Source organism: Myodes glareolus, chromosome 16 (assembly GCF_982192425.1).
Source record: "Myodes glareolus chromosome 16, mMyoGla1.1, whole genome shotgun sequence".
Lineage (NCBI taxonomy): Eukaryota > Metazoa > Chordata > Mammalia > Rodentia > Cricetidae > Myodes > Myodes glareolus.
The window spans coordinates 19,146,134-19,168,470 of NC_142041.1; the positions used below are offsets into that span (position 1 = coordinate 19,146,134).

General features: G+C 49.2%; 1 protein-coding gene across 6 annotated transcripts in view; it reads left to right on the forward strand.

The window, feature by feature from the left end:
* The window catches only part of Epb41l4b (erythrocyte membrane protein band 4.1 like 4B), a 156,966-nt gene that overhangs the window by 75,294 nt on the left and 59,335 nt on the right, over positions 1 to 22,337 (forward strand). For 4 of the 6 annotated variants that reach the window (XM_085677124.2, XM_048419756.3, XM_085677125.2 and 1 more), the window contains exons 12-15: positions 2,251 to 2,360; positions 4,809 to 4,839; positions 8,256 to 8,289; positions 12,362 to 12,426. In XM_085677124.2, coding sequence (XP_085533250.2) covers positions 2,251 to 2,360; positions 4,809 to 4,839; positions 8,256 to 8,289; positions 12,362 to 12,426 — 240 coding nt within the window. Of the gene's footprint in view, positions 1 to 2,250; positions 2,361 to 4,808; positions 4,840 to 8,255; positions 8,290 to 12,361; positions 12,427 to 13,978; positions 15,598 to 22,337 lie in introns of those variants that run through there. The other 2 variants (XM_085677128.2, XM_085677127.2) reach the window with 2 other exon arrangements.

A 22,337-nucleotide genomic window follows, 5' to 3' on the forward strand; every position in this document is an offset into this window, starting at 1 on the left:
CGTGCAATGGGCGTGAGCTACATGAAGAAGCTACTGTAGTTCCCTGGTCTCAACCAGCCTTATTGCCAGCGTCCAGTGGCCACGTGAGGTGGTGACTGCCTGTGAGTGGGGCAGACACAGGACATAGGGTCCTTGTAGGAGGTTCTGTTGGCCGGTGCCGCACTAGAATTCCTCATGACCCAGTCTTAATCCTAGAAGCGGCCTTAACAAGGAAGATCAGGTGTCCCGGGTTTACAAACGTTGCTGGGTTCAAACTGTCTGCCTGCCAGGTGGATTAGAAGTGGCCTTGGTGCTTCTGTTCGTTTGTGTGCGTGTGTTATGTGTGGTGCTGTTTGTATTTCTTCCAGTAGGTATATACACGTATGCACTTGCAGGTTCTCAGAGAGGCCTGAGAGCGACCTAAGTGTCTTCCTCAGTTGCTCTCCGTCTCATTTTTTGAGACAAGACCTCTTACTGAATCTGGAGCTCACTGACTGAGCTAGGCTGCTGACCTCCAAAGATCTACCTAGCACCACCTCCCCGGGAAACAACACTCTACTGTTGACGCGCGTGCTGGGGATCAGAACTCGGATCTTCATGCTGTGTCTGTAGTTCACTCCCTAAACATCTTCCCAGCCCTGGTGCTTCAGTTGCTGTGTTTTCTTTTACATGAAGTGTCAAGATATTTGGTAATGATCAAGGATGAGAGCGGTGTGGGGGTGGGTGGGTGGGTGTGCACCCATGCACGCACGCACACACGTGTGTATTTAAATCTAAAAAGAGCCTGGATAGATAAACTTATTCTCGCATATTTTCACTTTTGAGTTTAGACTAATGCATGAAAGCTCTTGAGGGCATCTTTAAAAATGGAAATATATAGACAGCCTCTGTAGTCAGAGTCTGAACGTGCGTATGTGTGTATCAGCCCTTGGAATGTGAATTTTGTTATTTTTTTTTAATTTTATTTATTTTTGTGTATGGGTGTTTCGTCTGTAAGTATGTTTGTGCACCGTGTGAGTGCCTGGTGTCTGAAGAGGCCAGAGAAAGTGCCAGATGTCCTAAAACTAGAGTGACAGGCAATTGTGAGCTGCGATGTGGGTGTTGGACTTTGAACCTGGGTCCCCTGGAAAAGCAGCCCACAGAGCCATCTCTCCAGCTTGGAATGCACATCTCAAATGCACCCCCGAGTCTGAGAATCTCAGTTCCATGATCGAGAACTTCGCTTGGTTTCGTAACCTCTGCCCACACGTGGCATGTCCCTGAACTCTGTTTATAATGCCAGAGCAGTTGCTTGCTTCAGGTTTACCCACCGTGCGAGAAAACGGCTCTGTGCTTCTGTTGAAAGAATAGTTTCTGTTTGAGTGTATCTTTTAAATGCTCTAAGGAAGGGGAAAAAGAAGACCGGGTCCTTGAGGGAAAAGAGTCGCACCACAAGGCCCGTGGTGGATGGGAATGTCAGCAGTGCAGAGGTTTGCAGAACCATTGCAATTGCCCGTATCCGTGCGGATTTGGAGTTGGATGGAGGGGGCAGTCGAGGAGATTGCCAAAATAAGTAGGCTTTTCCCTGCTGGGGAGATGCTCCAAGGATTGCCTCAGACCTCGTGACCTTTGTTCCTCAAGGAGACATGAAGAAGGAAGGGAAGTTGGGAGGTGAGGTTACCCCTGGAAGGCATCTGGAGCAAGTCGTGTTTGGCTCCTTCCATCTGAAAAACCAGCCAAGAGCAACTGGGCTGGAGCAGTGATGGGTGGAGCAGAAAAGCACAGCTCCCCTCCTGGAAGCTGCAGCTGCCTTCACAGTGGTCGAGTCTGGAAAGCCCTTGTGAAGTGAGAAACATTTCCTTTGGTGCATAGCAAGGGAAGCCAAGGTTTAGTTTAGGGGCCTGCTCCAGCAGCCTTGGAGAAGACGTGAAATGTGAAATGTCTCCATAGCATTCCTTGGAAGGTTATTCTGCGTCTAACCAATGTTTTCTTCATCAGATGATCCAAGGACTCAGACCTGTTTGGTTTGGGCAACCTAGTGGTTGGTGCTTAAATTGCAGGTTTTAGCTTTTGGTAGAAAGAGATTCTTGCCCCTGGGCCTCGCTTGGCAAAGGAGACTGACTGTATTTCCAAGTAGAAACTTTAAACTTAGCATGTCTTTACCAGGCGAGTTCACGCTAAGTTGAAATGCACACTGGAGCTCTTGAAAAATAAAAATATTCACTTGCAATAGCTGTGGTATGCCAAGAGCTGGTGTTGGCGTTAACGTGCAATCAAATATTTCCTTCCTAGTGGGCGGACAGAATATCAAGCTACACATGGCTCCAGATTGCGAAGGACCAGCACCTTTGAGAGAAGGCCTAGCAAACGTTACCCATCCCGGCGGCATTCCACATTCAAAGGTTATACGATGTTCCTTCCTTGCTGGCAGTAGTGCAGTAGGGCCGGGTGGGTTGGTTAGCTAGGGGAGGGACTTACTGCCATTACCCTCTGGCTCAAAAGCTGTTGGGAAAGAAAGTCATAAGTCTTGGTAGAACTTTTGCCTCTTCTTGTCTGTCTTCTTTCGAACGTGCCTCTCTACTTCTTTTAGGGTTGAATTCTCAATAGTATCTATCACCTTTGCCCATAGAAGCTACAGCCTTTATTGTCTCCACTGCCTTGCCATTCCTGGTGAGGACATTAGGCGCGTGCTAAACCGCAGAAGCATGGATGCAGAACCTGCAGAGACACAGTTCAGGTTCCCCGTGGTCAAGTCTCGACATGCCCACCCTGTGGTCTTCCTCTCTTGCTCAGAACTCCCTGAACCTCATGTCTCTTACTGGCTCCTGCCTGTGTGAGGCCTGAGACCGGAATGTGCCAGGCAGTATATGAGCCCTCCTGATTCAGTTCTATTTAAACTGGGCTTCATCATTTGAGCTTGAAGCTCTGTATAGCTCATTTCCCTACACAGATTGGTCCTCTATCCGGCACACTGCAGTTAATGCTAAATTGTTTGTCTTTTTTTTTTTTTAACAACAGGGCCATTGCACCCAGCTCTGCCACCCTCCTAAACTTGTGAGGATGCTTCTGTACATTTTTCTTGCATAGCCAGGATTTGATGGGCCTCCGTGGAACCCTGTTTATACCCAGGCCTTCTAGAATCTGTGACCTTCATCTCCCACTCCCGTTTCCTTACACTATGAGTCAACAGCACAGTATTATGACTGTCAGCAGGTCTTAAGTCATTCTCAGCTGTTGTAGTGGAGAAAAAAGCCAACAGCCCCCCAAATATGGCCTTAGCTTTAAGAAAGATCAGGGAGCCAGGCTGTGGTGGCGCATACCTTTCCCAGCACTCGGGAGGCAGAAGCAAGTGGATCTCTGTAAATTCCAGGCCAGCCTGGTCCACAGAGTGCGTTCCAAGATGGCCAGGGATGCACAGAGAAACCCTGTCTCAAAAAATGAAACCAACGAACAAGGGAGGTGGGCAGAGGGTATGGGAGGAGGTGGGGAGGGGAAACTGCGGTGAAAAAATTTAATTAGTTAGTAAGAAAAAGAAAGGAAGGAAGGAAGGAAGGAAGGAAGGAAGGAAGGAAGGAAGGAAGGAAGGAAAAGACAAAAAGGGAGGCCAAGGAACGGGAACATGTTCAGGAGAGTGTGATCCGCTGATGGAGGGTGACTGCAGGCAGCGTCCGGCAGCGTCTAAGGGGACAGCAAAGGGGTGAGAACTCATGCAGGGTCATTGTCTCCATTAGCAGAACACTTGGGTGTGACGAGTGGGGTGGGGTGGGGTGGGGAGATTGTCCATTGAGTCACAGGTGTCCAGAGATAGGCCCACTATCTAAAGAAAAAGCACCATTTTGACATAGTAAGCACCCAGTCCCCACAAGTGTGTGCTCACATAAGGGGAGGAAATGTCCAGTGTAGCCGACCTAGAGGTAGAGCATATGGCCAGGCCCCACTGCATAGCCTGGGGCTGTCTTAGACTTCTGGCTCCCAGGTTCTTGTTCCCCTCCTTTCTGGTCTCTAGATCCTTTTCCTCCATTTATTTTACTGACATATTTTCCAGCTAGAGGCCTGGTATCTTCTTAGTGAAGCTCTGAGTGGTTTTCCCTGGCATACCTGTCTTGAAAGGAAGAAAGGAGAGCTGGGTATGGCTCGGTTGACAGAGTGCTTGCCTGGCTCAAATGAAAGCCTGGATTTGCCTTCCCAGTTCTGTATGAACTGATAATCTCAACACTCGTGAGGTAGAGGCAGGAGGATCGGAAGAAGTTCAGCTGTATAGTAGTTGAGGCCAGCTGGAGTAATATAAAACTGTGCCCCCTCAGAAGAAGAAAAGTGTGCAGCGAGTTGGAGATATAGCTCAGTGGTAGAGTGGCTATGGGTTCGATTCCCAGCATCACACAAAAAGAAAAGAAGTATATTTGAGTAAATGTGAGCCTCTTTCATGCAAGCTCTGCTTCTGCCCCATCAGAACTTGTCTGCTCCAAGTTCTTCCCTAGATGTCTGCTGGCATTTCATCCTGCATCAAGTTCTATTGCTTTTCCCTCTCCACCCAGGACCCCCAGCTCTTCGGGAGCAAGGGCTGTTCTGAGGTTGCCTTTGGGTGCTGTGTGGTTGCCTCCTGGTGCCTTGTCGACATACCAGCACACCCTGGGAGCCGACTCTAGAGTTGCCTAGAGATCTAGGGAGGAACAGCATCAATTAGAGGGAGGGATGTCAGGTGCTCAAGGAAAGAAGTCGCTAGAGTTCAGGGCTGCCTGGTTTAGGAAGAGGACTGTGCCGTGGCAGAGAGGACTCTGTCCCGTCATTCTCTGTGTGTTGTGTGCCGAATGTTTTAAAGTTCTGCTTAACTTCCCTTCCTTTCTTTACAGCAAGCAACCCAGTGATTGCTGCTCAGCTCTGGTAAGTGCCCCCAGAGTCCCCAACACGGCTCCTCCCTTCTAATCACCGTGTGTGTTTGCGGTGTTGATCTCCTTAATACAATGAAATCCCAGTGACTCACCTGATTACTTTTTTCTCCCTTTCTCTGCTGCCTGGCTATTCCGTCCTCCCAGCTTTCAAAAAGCATACAACAGAATGTTCCAAGACTTTCTTGTTGCAAAACAGCTGGGTTGTTTGTTGTTTTATTTTTCCTGAGTAGCATAATAACTTTGTTTGCTGCCGCAGTGGTAAGGTGGCAGCCATGCGTGCAGCACATGCAGTGTTCGTGAGGCAGGCAAGGGTGGGGACTGAAAGTCCTGCTGCTAGGCACAGGTTCCTCAGCTGTTTTGTCTAGTGACAAAGATGCTGCTTTGTCTAGTGACCGCCAGATGCTGGGAGACCAACAGCACAGGATGGCTGCAGGGAGGGCTCAGTAGGTAAAGGCGCTTGCCGTGCAAGCACTGAACTTATGGTCAGTCCCCGAAACCCATGTAAAGATGGCTCCACAGAGCCGTCCTCTGACCTGACCCCCACACGTGCACCGTGGCATGCACACGCATCATGCACACAGACATACAACGATAACAAAAGCAAGCAAGCAAATAAAGAAGCCACCTCAAAGAGTTTCTGCGGGATCACATGTCACATGACTGATAATCTCCCTTGTGGGACTTTGCATGCTTCCCATGAGGGTGCAGATAGGAGATACTTTGAATTCTGGGCTGTGACATCTCTTTCAGAACTGTTCATTGCTGCTGTAGCAACCCTGGCTACATTGTAGCATGTTGGCAACATGCAAACAAATGAGCATGGCTGTGATTTAATAAAACTTTATTCATAAGTACCAGTCAGCCACATTTGACCCTTGGGTCAAATTAGCTGCCTCTTCCCTAGTTTGACCCTGCTTGTGTCTGGAATTACCTGATGAGCTATGAAACACCCCCCTTGGGCAGGATAGCCCTGGGCCAAATGAATACTTATATACCTGTGACTTGGGCATTTGGTCTGCAAAGCTTCCCTGGTAAGGTTAGCGTGGCCTCCGGGTGAGAGTCACTGTCCTACCTACTACCTTGCCTTCTCTCCCCTCTCTGAAACTGCCGCTCTTCCTCTGTAAGCGTGACATGCTAGGATCAGCTGTCATGGGAGAGAATAGTTGGTAGGTAGATCATTGGTTCTGAACCGCAGGCTGAAACCTCAGGGCTGATGGGGCGACAGTGGTGGCGGCCGTTGAGACGGATACAGATGCCCTGTGCTATGTACTCTCATCTTAGCAGACTGGGCGTGAGATCGGGGCTGCCACTGCCCGGGCTAGCCTCCAGAACTCCAACCGAGGCCTCAGGAGCCCTCTCCGTAACAGCTTTCTCATTTGCATCCTGGAGCCTTTGGAGTTCTACCTGCTGTGTTTCATTTTCCTCATTTGCAGGCAAGGAGTTTGGGCTCGGTCTGTGTTCTCCCCCAATTTTTTTTAGCTTGCGATGTTTATACTCTACCACCATCCCCAAGAAGCCTGGCTTAAAAGCAGACAAACAGAATCAGAGAGCTGCTTGTGGGGAGGGAAAGACTAAGGCCCACCTGTTCATTGGCTTCCTTTCCACTTCAGAAAGAGTTAAAATCCCTTCAAGGAACTTCAGGTTCTGGAGAGCAAAGTTAGCGCAGCTTCATGTTCTAGGGATTAGAACATGAATGTTTGCAGCGACATACTGGCCTGGTGATACTATCTGCTTTCTGCATCCAATGGAAGGGGTGCGGAACCCTCTTGAACTGCTGCCCATTGCCCCCATGGTAGAGGTTATGTGTTCTCGGGTTGGGTGGTTGAAGGACTGCAGGTGTGGCCTTTGTTAGGCATGGGGCGGCCTCTGACAGTTAGGGTCTCAGCAGGTAGTATGCTGAAAACCGCTGGCCTTTCTCAGCCCGGTCAGGTCCTGCTTTTAATTCTCAGGGGAACGTAAGCTACAGTCTTTCCTGCTTTCTTCGGAGATGATTGTCTTGTTTGTTTGTATTTCCCTAATAAAGTGGCATTTCCCTCTTAGAATCTAGGGGAGATTATATATCGGGCATGAAAACAAACATAAAAAAAAATCGCCACACACACACACAAAAGTGTCAGTAAATATACCCTTTAGGAACAAATGAGCTAATAACCGCTGTTCGCAGCTGTTCATTTGCTGTGGGATCCCCCGGTGAGCAGAGTGACTGTGGGGACCATGGGTGAAGTTGTGCTGGGAACCGCAGAGACGCTGCTGGAAAAACAGCACTTTGTGGAGCGCTTTACCCAGCTGCTGAGATCCAGCCTAAGCCCCCTGGCTTAGCGCCTGACCTCACCTCCAGTCCTCTCTGAAAACTCAATGCAGACCCAGTATAAGGTTCAGAACAAAGATGCCCCCCGCCCCCGCTTTGTTAGAGAAGCAATAAACCTTGATCCCAGGCACCCTAGCAACAGTGACTGCCCAGTGATTGTTCCGGGGTTGTGAGGTTTCTGGTAGGTACTGAGCTTGCATCTCATGTAACAAATGTTCTCTCATCATCCAGCCATCCAATCATCCATCTCTGTCTCTGTGTGTATGTGTATACATATACGCACACATATATCCATACATATATATTCCACACACATGTTTATTTATGCATATGTGTTGATAAACTTGCCAAGCTAGTCCTAATTAAGATCCTAATCAAATTTAGATCACACTTGAGCTCTGAGCTTTTTCACAGACCCTCCAAGAGCCAGCTAGATTTGGTGGAAAGAAAATAGGTTTTGGGTCTGAGCAGATGTATCAACCCTGGCTCAGCCATCGACTGGCCTGTGAGTCTTAGTAGGTTTCCTGACTCTCTGTGAAGGAACTGACCCTTTGTCTGTGGAAACGTCATGGACCCTGTCACCCTGCTACATTAGATTAGTAAAGGGCCGAGGCTTGACTTGGATGAGCAATCACCATCAGCGCCCAGATCAGGAGCACTGTCACTGTATACCAGGAACTCATGGGATCCCTACCACAGTGCCTAGGCAGGTGTCTCCAGGAAGCCACTACCTCTTCCTCCAGTTGTAAGAAGCTCTGTATCACCACTAGAGCTGTAGCCGACGGGGCCATGCCAGAAAGGGCCTGCAGTGGGTACCGAAGTTGCTTGGTTCGCCCCGCTGAAAGGCAACCCAATATGTCACAGCTGCACTGGGGTGTTTGTGCTAGGGAGCCTTGAACTGGGAGCGAAAGCTGGTGTCTGTGGTTTCCTTGATTATATGCTTGTGTATGTTCATGTAAGCTCCAGTAACCAGAAAAGAAACGGTGTGCAGACATTCCTAACGGAGCGGGGAGTCTGTAGAATTAGCTATCGCTATTAAATAGAGCCGTCATAATGCCTCCTTACTTAAAAAAAAATGATGTTTTTCTTTTTCTTTTTAGCTCAAAAGCAAATCCTGAAGTCCATAATTACCAGGTGAGATGCTGTGTCTAAGATGTTTCTTGGTTTGCTGTGTCTTCGTTTGTATGATGAGAAACATGTAGTAATAGCGTGTACTTGTCAGGTTGTGGTTCATCGTTCTTGTTGATTCCCGGAAAACTCTAAAAGACAAATCCCCCACCCCACTCCTGCTCCCTCCCAGTCATCTCAAGTGCCTGGTTTTAACTTTGTTAGCCCGAAGGCACCAAGGACATGGAGTTATGTTTCTGTGGGTCAGGCACAGCCTCTCAACAGCGCTCAAGCGCGTGTTTCTGTGGAAGCATGCCGTGGGCCTCGCAAACGCAAATGCAAGCCCTTGAGCAGGCATCCAGGGGCAGATTCTGCTTCTCCTTCGCTTGCCTTCTTGGGCCTCACTGTGCCTGCTGGGGCGCCAGCGTACTGAGGAAACTCACAGGCAGCACATTTTGTTTGTTGTTTATTTTGGTTTGGGGGGGTTGTTTTTTGTTTCGTTTTTTGAGACAGGGTTTGCTCTGACTGCCCTGGAACTCTCTCTGTAGAGCAGTGAGGTCCAGTCTTTAACTCACAGAGATCCTCCTGCCTCTGCCTCTCACATGCTGGGATCAAAGGCGTGTGCCTCACGCCCAAGCACATTTTTTGTTCTGTTTCTGTTGGTTCTTCCCCCAGCCCTCCATGGTAAACCCAATGGAGGCATCATGTATTTGTCACACACCAGACCCGGGGCATTCGGTTTCCATGTCCAGAGTTGTATTATTCACAGTGGTACCAGCCAGTGTCCGTGCCCCCTACCTGCCCACCCGCTACTGCCAAAGCCCTCTCGGTAGCCCAGCCTGTAGTGAGCCAGCCCCTCCACAGCTGCTGTGGGTGACCCTCTCTGGGCTGCCACAGCCTGTCCTGACTTTCTCAGTCCCTTCCCACTGTTCCTGTCACGGGCCCATGTTCAGCTTCCGGCAGCGGTAGAGCGGCTGCCTTTAGGTTCTTGCCAGTGCTGTCTTTCCCAGGCCCATCTGCCCGGAGTCCATTGCCTCTTACCTGCTTGCTACAGTATCATGCAATGCTACACATTGGTACTCAGCAGTCCCCTCCTCCTTTTTTCTTGGAAGCTGGAAGCTCCCAGCTCCAGTGGGATTCAGCCCTGCCCCTTAAAACCATGCGGCCAGCATTAAAAGAATAATGCTGTCTTCAGCCTCACCCCTTAAAATCGGAACAGAAACTGAAGGAGTAGGACCTTGGCATCCACAGACTGCAGCGCTCCTAAGGTGGCGCTAACAGACAGACAGATGGGGTCTCTGGGAGGACGGTGCTGGCCTTGATTCCCAGGTGCTGATGTGTTTCTGCCGAAAGGCAGAGACCCGTATCTCGCGACTTCTAACTCGGAGGCCCGTGTTAGCCTTTGCTTCTTTCTTCTACTGCTATGACTAATACCCACTACTGTGTTCTTTATAAAGTCAAATAAGTTCATTTAATTCATGGCTTTGAAGGTTCAGAAGTATAGTGCTGGCCTCCACTCAGCTCTGGTGAAGGATCTGTGACGTAAGAGCCGGGGAGTGTGTATGTGTATGTGTATATGTATGTGTATGTGTATGTGTATGTGTATGTGTATGTGTATGTGTATGTGTATGTGTATATGTATATGTATATGTATATGTATATGTAGGAAGCAGTTACGAGGTGAGATGGGGGCCAGGGCAAGAGGTGGGCTGTGTCGCTTTGCTCAGAAGAACTAACCAGGGTCCCTCTGAAGCCCCTGAAGACCTAGTCACCTTGCACAGCCTCATATTGTTGACCAGCCTTGTCCTGAGCAAGTGCCTGAAGCTTGCTGTCCTCCCAGTCTCTGTGCCCCATGTTTGGCTGTGAACGTCAACAAGTGACAGGGCCGTTCCATAAACCATTGCCGTTTGAAATTTCATTCTTCGTGTCCCCTTCTCTGGTCGTTCACTGTTATAGCTACCACTTCTGTGATGATGCCCATGTTTGTTATCCTTAGGAAGCTCCCAAATGGTTCCTAAAGAACGTCTGTGCATAAAGCCACACTCGTAGCCTGCAGAGTGAGAAGACAAGGCTGTGGGGTAGAAGGGACTTTGAACCTGGTGGAAGCAAAGTCATCCGCCGCCCCCCACCCCAGCATCCTCCTTAGGGTCTTGGGCTTCTTGTCCACAGCAGCTTCTTGTTCAGGGATGTTAGGTGCAGCTGGGGTGTTAGGGGAAGAGAGAAGCTGCTGCTGGGTACCTAGTGCTTGGAGGAGAGAGGTTGGAAAAGAAAGTAAGGCAGCCTGCCCGCCATGACCCCTGCCCTCTGCTGCCTCCTCAGTGAGTTCTGCTTACAGTGAACCAGGGCTGTGCTGTTCACAGCAGACCTGCTGGCACCCTGCACATAGGTCTCTCCACTTTGTCGCTGGAAGCCCCTTGCACTCTGCCGGTCTCAGCAGCCCTGTGTTGCCCCATCAGAGTTTGGATATAAGTTGACCGGAAGAGGGTGGCCTGCTAAGTGGCCTGGTCACACCGTGATGCTGTGGAGCATTGCCAGGAAGGTGACTTGGCAGCCTTAGCTCCTTCTGCAGAGTCAGCCAGCAGCAGAGGATGGATGGCCATGTTCTCAGTGAGGATTCTTGTCATTTGAGGTGGGGCAGTTGTTTATTGTCCCTAGAATTCAATTTGGCTTCCCTTTCCCTGTTCTTACGGTAAGCGAAGAGATGTACATATATTCCTTATTGTTGACGGAGCACCCAAGTTAACATTAAAGTATAGAAATGTGAGTTAATTACCAAAGAAGATGTACCAAGGAAGGTTCTGGAATCTCCCTTTTTTTCAAGTCTGTGGATGAAGTTTCTACCTCATCTTTGGTGAATTTGAGTATGTTTAAAAACAGAAAAGACTAGAGGGTCCAGCTACAGAATAATCTTTCTCCTTTGTTGGAGACTCAGTGCAGGGAGCCTAGGAGTGGCTGGCTTTGGGAAACTCACCCAAACCCCATGGGCTTCAGTATCCCCTAAAAGAGACCAAGCTGAGGAGACAGCACCACGCCAGCGCTCAGATCCTCCTGCAGACATACCCCTTACAGATTCTGCTCCCCACACCGTGTCCTCTGGGGGTGCAGCCTCGGCATGCTGACAGGCGCTTTGAAAGGGAAAGAAAGGCCACTGGAATACAGACTAGGCAGCAGGAGGGCATCTCAGGGCCATGAAAATTAGATGAACAGAATTGCTCAGAATTTCTCTAACAGAAAGCAGGCCACTGCTTATTAACCACAGCGGCAGGGGTAAGGAGGAGGAAAGGAAGAAATAATTAAAAGATTAATGGTGATGCGATTGCAGTGACTTCCAGGTCGGGGGAGGGGGAGTGGGGAGTGCAAAATGTGCCCCTCAGCGAGTTTAGCCTTGGGAAGCCTCTTGGCTTCTGACAGCGTCCAGGCCTGCTGCCCTCTGCAGGTGAGAAGTGGAATGGCAGCCGGCTACCCTGCCAGGCCCATCCGAGCTTCTCTTCACCCTGGTCTACTTTCTGATCTTATGAACAGCGTCCCACCCTCCTTTCTTCAGTTCTTCTGTGCATCTCTCACGGGAACAATAGTCCTTCCTGATGAGAGTACCGTCTATACACCCACAAACGCTGCTGCTTTCCTTACCCCGTCCTTCCACCCCTTGTCTGTGTGCCAGTCTAACTCCGCCGTCGTCATTTCAAAACTAACAAAAGTGGCATGTGAAGAGAGAAGCCACTCACCCCATCTTCCTGGCACTGGCCTCCTTGAGAGAGAGGCCTTGTCTGACCAGGGCATGTTGGGTAGCTTCTTTTGAGTCAGATGTGGCACCTTGCCTCCCAGACCCTTCTCTGGAGATGGTGCTCGGTGAGCCAGACACTAGGTCCCAGTCCCCCCACCACCCAGCCTTTGTTAGTGGGAGAAATAAGATCACCCTGGGAAAGGTCCAGCCATCCCCTCCCCTCCCCCCAAACCCCGGGCTTGGTTACAGCTTTCCTATTCACAGCCCCCTCCCTGCCTCCCTGAGGTGGGTGCCATTGCAAGAGAGAGCAGAAGACACGGCAGCCATTGAGATCCAAAGGTCACGGAGTAATCAGGTCTGGCCTTTCCTTTGCAGCCCCAGTACCATCCTAACGTCCACCCCAGCCAGCCCCGGTGGCGCCCTCACTCTCCAAATGTCAGGTGAGTTTGGGAGCTTGTGAGACCCTGCTTTGGGAAGTTTGCTTGTCCCCTGCAAGGCTGCAGGGACAACCCCTCAGGGTGACGTGACAGGGCAGAAGCCCTGCTTTTCAAAGCAAAGGAAGCAAGTGACCAGCCCTTTGTGAAATAGCAGATTTAAAAAAAAAAAATTCTAACCACAAATATTTTGGTTTGGTTTTATATCAGAGATGTTGCTTAAGATTTCCAAGTTAACATTTTCTTATTCTGAGAATTTGTTTTTATTTTCTTGGAATGTGATTAAAGCTTGGAGATTATGGAGTTTTTTTTGTTTTTTGTTTTAAGGTTTTAGCCCTTAGGAATGAGGGCACTGTTTGTTTTGGTGGCACTAGGCCTTTTTCTCCTACTTGTGGGTTATTAAACTTTTTCAGCAAAGGGGAGTCTGTATTTTTGGCTTTGTGGTCATTGTCCAAAGACAAGAACAAGCAATGAGGATTTACATATGAATGTATGACCGTATTCTAGAGAAACTTAATTTACCAAAAAAAAAAAAAAAGTGAGACTTGGCCCCATGGCTGTCAGGGTCTCCTGTTACTGCCCTGTGAGTGAGTGACCTGCCACCTGCCAGGCTGTTTGAAGTCAGGGCGACCCCTGGGAAGCAGACAGGTCCTTAAGAGTTGCATTTTTGGCAAGTCTTAATTGGCATTTATGTGTCCAGCCATTTCAGAAGCACAGTTGGTGAATTCAGGTTGACCAAGGTGGAGCTATGGGCCTTGCTCCTTAAGGGAGCGTGGGGAATCAAGGGGTGAAACAAATGTGCCTTGAGGAAGATAGGTAAACATGTGTAGGAGCCCTTGTAACTCAGCAGTGTGGTCTAATATTATTATTAACACTTGGATATTCGTGTAGCATTTTGGGGCAAGTCAGGTCAGTGGGGTGGTAAGGCTAAATCTTCGCATTGTTCAATTGTAGTTTATGTTTCAGACATGAGTGGCAGCTGAGGCTTAGCAGGGCTAGCATCCTGTTAGCAGTGGTTTAGGTAGATGTCCTATCTAATATTGCCTATTTGGTCAGCATCCTCCCTCTGTCGCATGCCCTAGCCTCCTCTTCACCCAGAGGCAACATTTTCCTTCCGAGGTGATCCTGTTGATGCCAGACTTTAGTGTGCCCTGAGAACCATGACTCAGCCCCATCCCAGATCTGTAGCTCTCTGTGTTCTAGAACTCTCTAGAGTTGCATCCTGAGGAGAGTTTATTGGTCCACGCTTGCAGCAGATGCTATCCCAAACCATCACCATGCACATCTGGTTGGAGGAGGCTTTTCCCTCAGCTACCTTTCCTTGGACTGACCTGACCACCACATTCCCCCTTCCAAAATCATGACTTGGCCAGAAACAGAACTTTTATTAGCACCAGAGTTGGTAGATGGTCACATGGGGGGGGGTTTTAAATCCTGAAGCCACCAGGCCACTCACGTGCCAGGCACCCTGCTTGCCCTACCTCCCCCCCCCCCGCCATTTCCTTTGTGCCTCTGTGGTTGGCCTCGCTCCTTTCTGAATTGTCTTCCATTCTCCCAGTAACCATCCCATCTGCAAACAAAACAGGCCTCCTTGTCAGGATGACAGGCCGCACTGGAAAGCCTCAGCCAGTGGAGATGACGGCCACTTGGACTATGTCCACGACCAAAACCAGAGGAACTTAGGAGGGGCCTACAGTGTCACGTACCGGGACAAACTCATGACTGCACTCTGAGAAACCGAAGCGCCTTTCCTTCCAGTCACCACCGTGGTGCCATTGCATTCCCTGAGAAACATCCCAGCGTCATGTGGACGTGCTTGCACAAGTGTTGCTAAGTAGTGCTGTTAGTGTCCGGGCCAGCATTTGAAGATAACTGCTGTAGCTAGCCGTGATTTACTGTGGACTGCATTCTCAATGAAATGAAGGTAGCTAAAGGCTCAGGAATCATTTTGATATTCTGATTTTAAAACTGAAGTGGATTCTATCTTCCTGCTGTGTACCTGATAATCTTGGTGTTTAGCCAGTGGGACCCCCATAAAGCAAACCAGCAAACCGAAAGCTTGGAGAAGCGGCTTGGCGCATAGTACTGTCTTAGGTTTGGAGAGTGCCAGGGCCCAGTCTCCATTGCTGTATGACCTCGGCTAGGTCATTCCCCCCTTTGATTGGTGTCACTTCCTCCCTGAAAACAAATGGGCTGAGCTTAGTGATCTCCCGAGTTCTTTCTACTCTGTGATTTATTAAAATTTCATTGCTCATCTGGGCGGCAAACGTGCATTCAGACTAGCTCCCCATAAAGACAGCTAACTGTAATGCCCCTTCTGTAGCAGAAGTTTGAGGAAGATCGCAAAACTCATCAGATAGTACATCAGTGCAGGGAGACTGGGAATTGTACATCTGGAAATGGGTTCGCGGGTGTGGGTTTGAGCCACCAGCTGCCTGGCATGTTTAGGCAGAATTTACTTCTCAAATAGAAGAATGCTTTGTTCCACCTTAATGATTGCTGCTGCTGACCAGTGTGCTTTCAGAAGACATCCTTGTGACCGTTGTCAGGATTGAGGCTGGATTTCACTCGAGGTTTAACTTCTTTGTAAAGCAGCATGCAGCTCAGGTGAAGCAAGGGCACACATGGGAGCCTGCCAGGTTCCTGGGAGGTTGTGCCAAAGCAGTCTGCCTGCCACACAGAGGGATGCCTGTGGCCCCTTCCTTCTGCAGAACCCCAGAGCAACATGTCATCTTTCAGGGTGACACCTGTACCAAAATATTTATTTACCCCACTTCAAGTAGTGCGCCAGGCCTCTTTCCCCCTCAATAGGCAGTCCTAGGATGCTCTTTCATCTCTGTGCAGTCCGTTCATTTTGTGTCACTTGGATATGTGTGCTTATAATTTGGTCCCCTTTAAACCCTTGGACATGTGTTAACATCTTCTCTTGCTGAAATCTGGCCCTTTTGGTTCTACAAAAGTCTCTTGAGGAGGAGAGACTCCTCTGCACACTTGCACAGGGGAGTAGACCGCCTTCTTATGAACTCCCCCACGATGCTTGTTTACGGGCGTGTTCTGATCCCCAGGGTGTGTACCGCATCTGAATAAACATGTTCTGGTCCCTTCCTCTTAACTGCTAACATTTTTACAATGTGTCTCCAAGAAATAAAGATTATTCGTACTTTTTTCTTTTTTGGACTCCATCTTTGTTTCATTGACTCTTCTGCACAGAAGTTTCCCTTGGATCTCACTCTGGGGTCCAGTTGACTCCCGGTGTCCAAAGGTGAACCTTCAGCTAAGTGGTGTGGAACAAGACCATCCTGTTGAGGCTCTTCATGACACAGTGGCTAAGGGATTTCTTCTTCTGGGGTGACTCTGGCAGAGGCTGCAACACCTGACTACCAGGTCGTAGCAGGGTGTCCCCGATACCAGTCCCATGGTGAAGGACACATGTTCTCGTGATCGCTTACCTCTTCCTGGCTGTGCCTGTAGCCTCTTAAAGATGATTCAGTACCCTCAACAAAAGCTATTCTGCTTAAACTAATGAGTAGATTTAGTTAGTTGCTTGCGTAAGCCCTTTCTCCTTCTGACTGAAGCAAAGTAGACCTTTGCCTACTGCGTGGTGGCTTTGTTCTTGCAAACCTCGTCTTCCTCAGGGATCATGTCTCTGCTCACTGTTTTTCTGACTTAACCAGTCTGGGATCACCTCTTCCTGTCACATTTTATAATGCTGGTGGCTCTGAGAGCCATTATCTTCAACTCAGACTGTTTGTATGAGTTTCTGTATTGTCGCTTCAGCGTGGATGTCTCATGCATAATCCAAACTTCACATGACAAAAACAAAATCAAATTTATCTTTGATCACCGTTCCTGAAAGGCAGCGACTTTCTTTCCCCCCTCAAGTTCTCTCGCTGGGAATGAGAATGTCAAAGCTCCTCTCTCCCTCGCGGCCCATCTCCAGGCTGTCCACAATTCTGCTCCACTCTGCCTCCGTCCTGATTCTCCCCAACACTGTCTTGTGGGAATGTCTTCCCCCTTGTCAGGGGTGCCCTTTCTGTTCTCCACAACCCTTGCCAAGCTCACTCTTGTCTCTCTGCAGCCGTATCTGATTGTGTCGTTCCAGGGCTGGGTGCTCTGCCCCTGTCTCTTTGCTCTAGCATATTCCATCCGGACCCCTTACCTTTCTGAGAAAACAGTCGTAGCATGCTGCATGCGCCATGCCTCATGACTGTGCCTTTGCAAATGCTCCTCCTTCTGCCTAGACTTCTGCCACTCCCAACTCCTGCTTAAGCCTTTTAGCTTCCGCTCAGCCGTCATCCTCTCCGGGAACTCTCTTGACAGCCCCCACCTCTGCAAATTGGGTTAATTTCTGTGTTCTCTGTTCTGCTACTACCTCCCCCTCCTACCCCCAGACACGGGAACGTTGTACTCACAACTTTGTATTAAAACAGCCTCTTCTGTTCATCTCATCTTGGAGCCTTAGATTCCTCAATACGAGCTGTGCCTTTGTTCCCCCCAGTGCCTGACAGATAGCAGACACTCACTGGATGTCTGCTCAGAGAATGGATTCATTCCGAAGGGAATTTCTAACCAGGTGACAGGTGATGACACATCACCTCTGTTCCTGTCTGAAGGGCTCTCATGTACAACATCCAGTCCGGAGCATCCCATTTTGAGTAGGATGTGGACCACCGTGCCATTTGCAGGCTCAGCTTCATCATCGTGTGCACACTCTTCATTGTCTCATTTGAAGCATTGGTGTAATGTTGAGCAGGGCTGAGGACCAACTAGCCATCTGACATTGCAAAGCCCTTTAGGTGGATGGTGATCTACAGTCATACAGAGGGGTTAATGACCAATTTCATGCTCCACGTATGTCAGTTTATCTTCCTGGTCACGCTGCACGGTGGGTAGTATTGCATCTTTACCAATGGGGACGCTCGGGACTGGGCTGCAGTCAGGCAGCCCCTACGTGTCATACAACAGGTGAGTGCCAGCCTGTGGGCTCTCATGACTCGTTCCGCTGGTACCACCCCGTGGCCCCACATCACAGTGAGACTGTTAGACTATAGTGCAATCCACCACAGTGACATCTCGCTTCTGAGGAGAGAGCTGCCCTTCTGTGCCAGCAGCCTAGAAACACTGCCTTCACCGCCATCCCTGCCATCCATGGGCTCGCAACTGCCCACACCCACCGGAGGCTGGGAACCCCGTTCATAACCAGGACCATAACAACCTCCAGCATGCATCCCGAGTTGTCTGGTAACCCTCTCCACATCCCATCCTATTCTGGTCCAGCAGCCTATCCACAAATACTGCACTCAAGTCATTCTTTATCAGTTCCAAAGGAGATGCACAGAGATGGAGCATTATTTCTGATGAAGCATCCCTATGGGAGTATGTTCTACATGTTTCTTCCCAGTAATTCATGATATGTATGTATGTGTATATATGTATTGGGCCATTGCAGGTGCCAGCAACATCAAACTCACTTTGCCACAACTAATTAACTTCTTCTGGTTTGGGAATTCACAAGCCTAGCTCATTCTCTATCACCCTTTCATGTTTGGTATCAGTGAATTGGTGTGGCTCCTGGTTGTTACGCATCTTGAGATCTGCCGGGTGGTTCCATGCAGCCTTCGAAACCATCTTCCATGCTTCGTTGCTTGCTCAGTCATTCCCGCAGAAGAGGGTTCTCCTTAGCAGCAAAGACAGAATCAGGACAGTGCTGGGGTCCCTTCTGACTCTCTTGCCCGTTAAAACCATCCACCAGGCTTCCAGGTCGGTGACTCCAGCCTCCTGGGTCCAGCTTGGGATACCACAAATAACAGAGTCTTCCTGGTGCACTCCACTTTGCAGCTTTTGCCTGGTCCTTTAAAATCTGAGTTCATCAAAGAACTCTCTGGACGGCTGTATTGATCTTTTCGGATCAATAGTTCTCAAACCAGGCTCTAAGTCAATTCCCTGACTGGCCAAGTTTCTCAAGTGCTCCAGGTAAATACCACAAATTGGCCCACAGTGGCTGGCTTCTGCACCTCCCACCAGGAGACCGAGGGCAAGCAGGAGCCAGGCCTGGGGGTGTGGGTGGTGGAGTGGAGAAGAGCCAGCTGCTGTTAAGGGAAACTGGCACATTCTCAGAAGCCCCTGGGCTGCCTAAAAGGCAAACAAACCCGAAACTGGTGCTCAGCTGAGCCCGGGCCAAAGAAATCAATAATTCTGTAAATAGGTCCACTTCTCTCCACGTTAGAAACCAAATGATAGCTCAGACAATTTATTTAAAAATGTTGTGCTTTGGGCCTGGAGAGATGGTTCAGCAGTTAAGAGTTCTTGCTGCTCTTTTCAGAGGGCCCAGATTTGGTTTCTAGGCTCCACCCTGAGTTGCTCACAGCCATATCTAACACCAGCTTAGGAAGGGTCTAGCGCCCTCTTCTGTCTTCCACGAGTACCTGCATACACATGGTGCACAATAAAGTCATACCAAGCTCACTTCTTTTAAAACTTTGGCCTCTGTTTAAATGGTTGTTGTTGAGACTGTAGGACTTATTATTATTATTATAAATTTAAGCCAGTCTCTCTACATAGCCTAACTGTCCCAGAACTCTGTGTAGACCAGGCTGGCCTCAGACTTACAGAGATCTGCCTGCCTCTGCTTCCTATGTGCAGGGATTCAAGGCATACACCCACTACATCAGACTTAGAACTTACATTTTAACCAGAACCACAAAGGAGCAGGCATGGGAGCTTCTCTTGATTAATGCCATTTCTTGATTTGATGCTTTGGTTTTTAATGGAAGTATATATAATTGAAGTAGACACGATGCTAAAAAGTAAGTGGGTGGATGGATCCCCGAGATGTGTGTCAGTAGAACACTTGCCTAGTGTGAACAAGATTCTGGGTTGGTTCCTTAGCACTGAAAAAAGTAGCTAGACCTGCATAATTAATATTCATTCCCACTTCCTGAACCCTGCGGAGGCAGAAGAATTTGTATTCTCGTTCCTTGTGAGGCTTTAATTTTACCCTCACCTCCCTCAGTCTGTCAAGTCATTTGCTGGTCATTATTCTGCCCTCCTCCAGAGACAGAGGGCTTGTGAAGTCTAGCCTCTAGCCAAGGGTGAGCCACATGACCACACCTATGTAAGGACCTGCCTCAGAGTGAAGCCCCAGGTTCCCGCGCATGGAAACAGGTGCAGGATAGCAGAAGTTTGCCGTTTGGAGCTGGATGAGAGACGGAGTAGAGGCCCACAGGGTGGCCCTCTGGTGGTTCTGGGAAAAGAGGCTCACAGGGCTCTGGTGAAGTAGAATTGGGAACTGTGGAGTCCCGCGTGCTTTGAACCACTCAGCTTCACCACTGGCCGGTGAGCCTTACCAGTTCTCCCAATTCTCTCGTTTTCCTCAAAATTAAGCAGTACGTTGTTGTGAAGGAACTCAGGGCTGGGGAGATGGCTCAGTCAGTCAGGTGCCTGTGGCATGAACAAGAAGACCTGAGTTGGTCTCCCTGGCACCCCCGCAGGCTCACGGTCTAGAGGATGATCTACAACGGCCATACTTTCGGTTGCCCGTGAGTGAGGTTATTAAGCACGTAGCAAGCAAACAGTAAAAGAATAAATAACAGGTAACAGGTGGGTAGGAACCACAGCTCGAGGACTCTGATGCTCAAAACATCCAGCAGAAACTGACCAGAGAGGCCTCATTGAGGCAGCCAGCTGCGGTTCCCAGTAGTCCAACTCCAGGGAGGCCAATGGGAACAAGAACAAAAAACAGCAGAAAAATAACACCGTCACACCGAGGGGTTGCAGACCTCTGGTACAAACCAACTGGGGAAGCCCCCTAAGGCAGGCAGCTGGTCCCAATAGAGACAGCCCCTGGCAAGTGTCTCCTCCAGATCCAGGTAATATCAAATAGATGCTTGGGGAAGTCGGAGCTACTGATGGAACTTTCTCTGGGTGAGCGTCCTACTGCCGAGTGCCCGACTTCTCTTTTTCCACTGTAGGCATCGTTTCTATCATGGACCCAAGAATAGGAACATCTTTTGGAAGTGATTTGCCTTCTAGCATTTCTCAAGGACACTGTGTTCTTACTCTGGGGATGTTTTACTCTTCTCTTCCCTGTTATAGAGTCAAGGGAGGTACAGCCCATTCCTGGACAAGGTGCCTCAGAGGACACTCTAAGACAAGCATTCTCAGGTCTGGAATGGGAGGGGGAAACCCTGTTTCCAGAGCCAACTTCTTGGTGAGCTCAAATGACAACTTATCAATATAATGTCTGTAATATGAGGGGTTCCTGTCCCGCCCGGTCTATGTAACATGATGGGCCGGCTTGTTGGGGTTTCTGTCAAGCCCGATACCCCACAGCCAGCAAGTCCCAAAGAAAATCGCACACAGGACTCCATAAGATTATAAACTGATTGGCCCTTAGCTCTGGCTACTTATTAGCTCTTATAACGTATATTACCCCATTATCCTTATCTACGTTAGCCATATGGCTTGGTACCTTTTTCAGCTGTCAGTTCACATGTTGCTTCTTCGGTGGTCTGGGCAGGAATGGTGGAGGGAGCTTCCTGCTTCCCAGAATTCTCCTGTTCTCTTTGCTCCACCTCCACTTCCTGTCTTGGTTTTCCAGCCTATACTTCCTGCCTGGGCAATCAGCATTTATTTAAAATATGATTGGCAGAATGCAGACAATTCTCCCACACCATAATGTCCATTACACCATGATAAGAGCTGGATGTGGTGGCACATATCTGTAACCCCAGTGTGGTTAGGGGGCAGGGCGAGACAGATCTCTGAGACTCATCGGTCAGTCGGCCAGCCGAACTGGTGAGCTCGAGGTCAGTGAGAGAACCCGTCTTCAAAAATAAGGTAAAAAACTATGGGAAACTTTGGCCTTTGACCTCTGACCTCAACACACATGTACAATGCCTATGATATCTGTGCCCTCATACACAAAGAATCAAATATTATGTGACAAAGGTGTTGTGTACAGTGTTTAAGGCTACCTGACAGCAATTTTTAGTGGATTTTGAACAGTAACACATTGGCAGTCTCTGTAGACAGAAAAAGCAAAGATAGTGTCTCGCTCAAGAAATGGCGTATCAGCCACGCCGTGTTGTCGCACGCCTTTAATCCCAACACTCGGGAGGCAGAGGCAGGTGGATCTCTGTGAGTTCAAGGCCAGCCTGGTCTACGAAGCTAGTTCCAGGACAGCCAGGACTGCACAAAGAAAGTCTGTTTTGAAACAGAGAGAGAGAGAGAGAGAGAGAGAGAGAGAGAGAGAGAGAGAGAGAGAGAGGAGAGAAATGGTATGCCTCCTGGGCCAATGGGGCCGTAAATTCCAAGTTTAGCAGCAGAGAGGGGTGCCTGGCTCCAGGGGAAAAATAACATGGAAGATGGTTCGCAGTGAAGAATGACACCCCTCTTTGAAACAGCTAAGAGCAGAAATGCCACAGGGATCTTTAGAGAGGGATGAAGGAGAAATAGAGATGGTATTTCTGTCTGAGACTCCTGGAGATAGCTGCCCATGCACGGCACGTGACAACCGCACTGTCCTCCTGTAAATGGCGAAGCTGAGACAGGGCCAAGGGTAGGTGAGAGCCAAGAATGCCTGCTGCTGGTCCAGTAGACCCTGAAAGTTCTGGAGAACTGAAAATGTCTGTCTGCTTCTCAAGTTAGCTAATTTGGGGTTTCATCTCAGACAAAGCAGAGAACGTATTGTCCTGTTAATATACTGAACAGAGAAACGAGGGAGCTGAAGAGATGGCTCTGTTGGTAAAGCTTCTGCTGTGCAGACGTGACAAGCTGTGTTAGCATCTCAAGGACTCAGGCAACAGTTCAGTGGGGCTGTCTGTAACCCCTGTGCTGGGGGGGGGGGGCGGGGACAGGAAGGTCCCTGGAGCACAGTCACTGTCCAGCCAGCCTGGCTGTACCGGTGAACTCCAGGT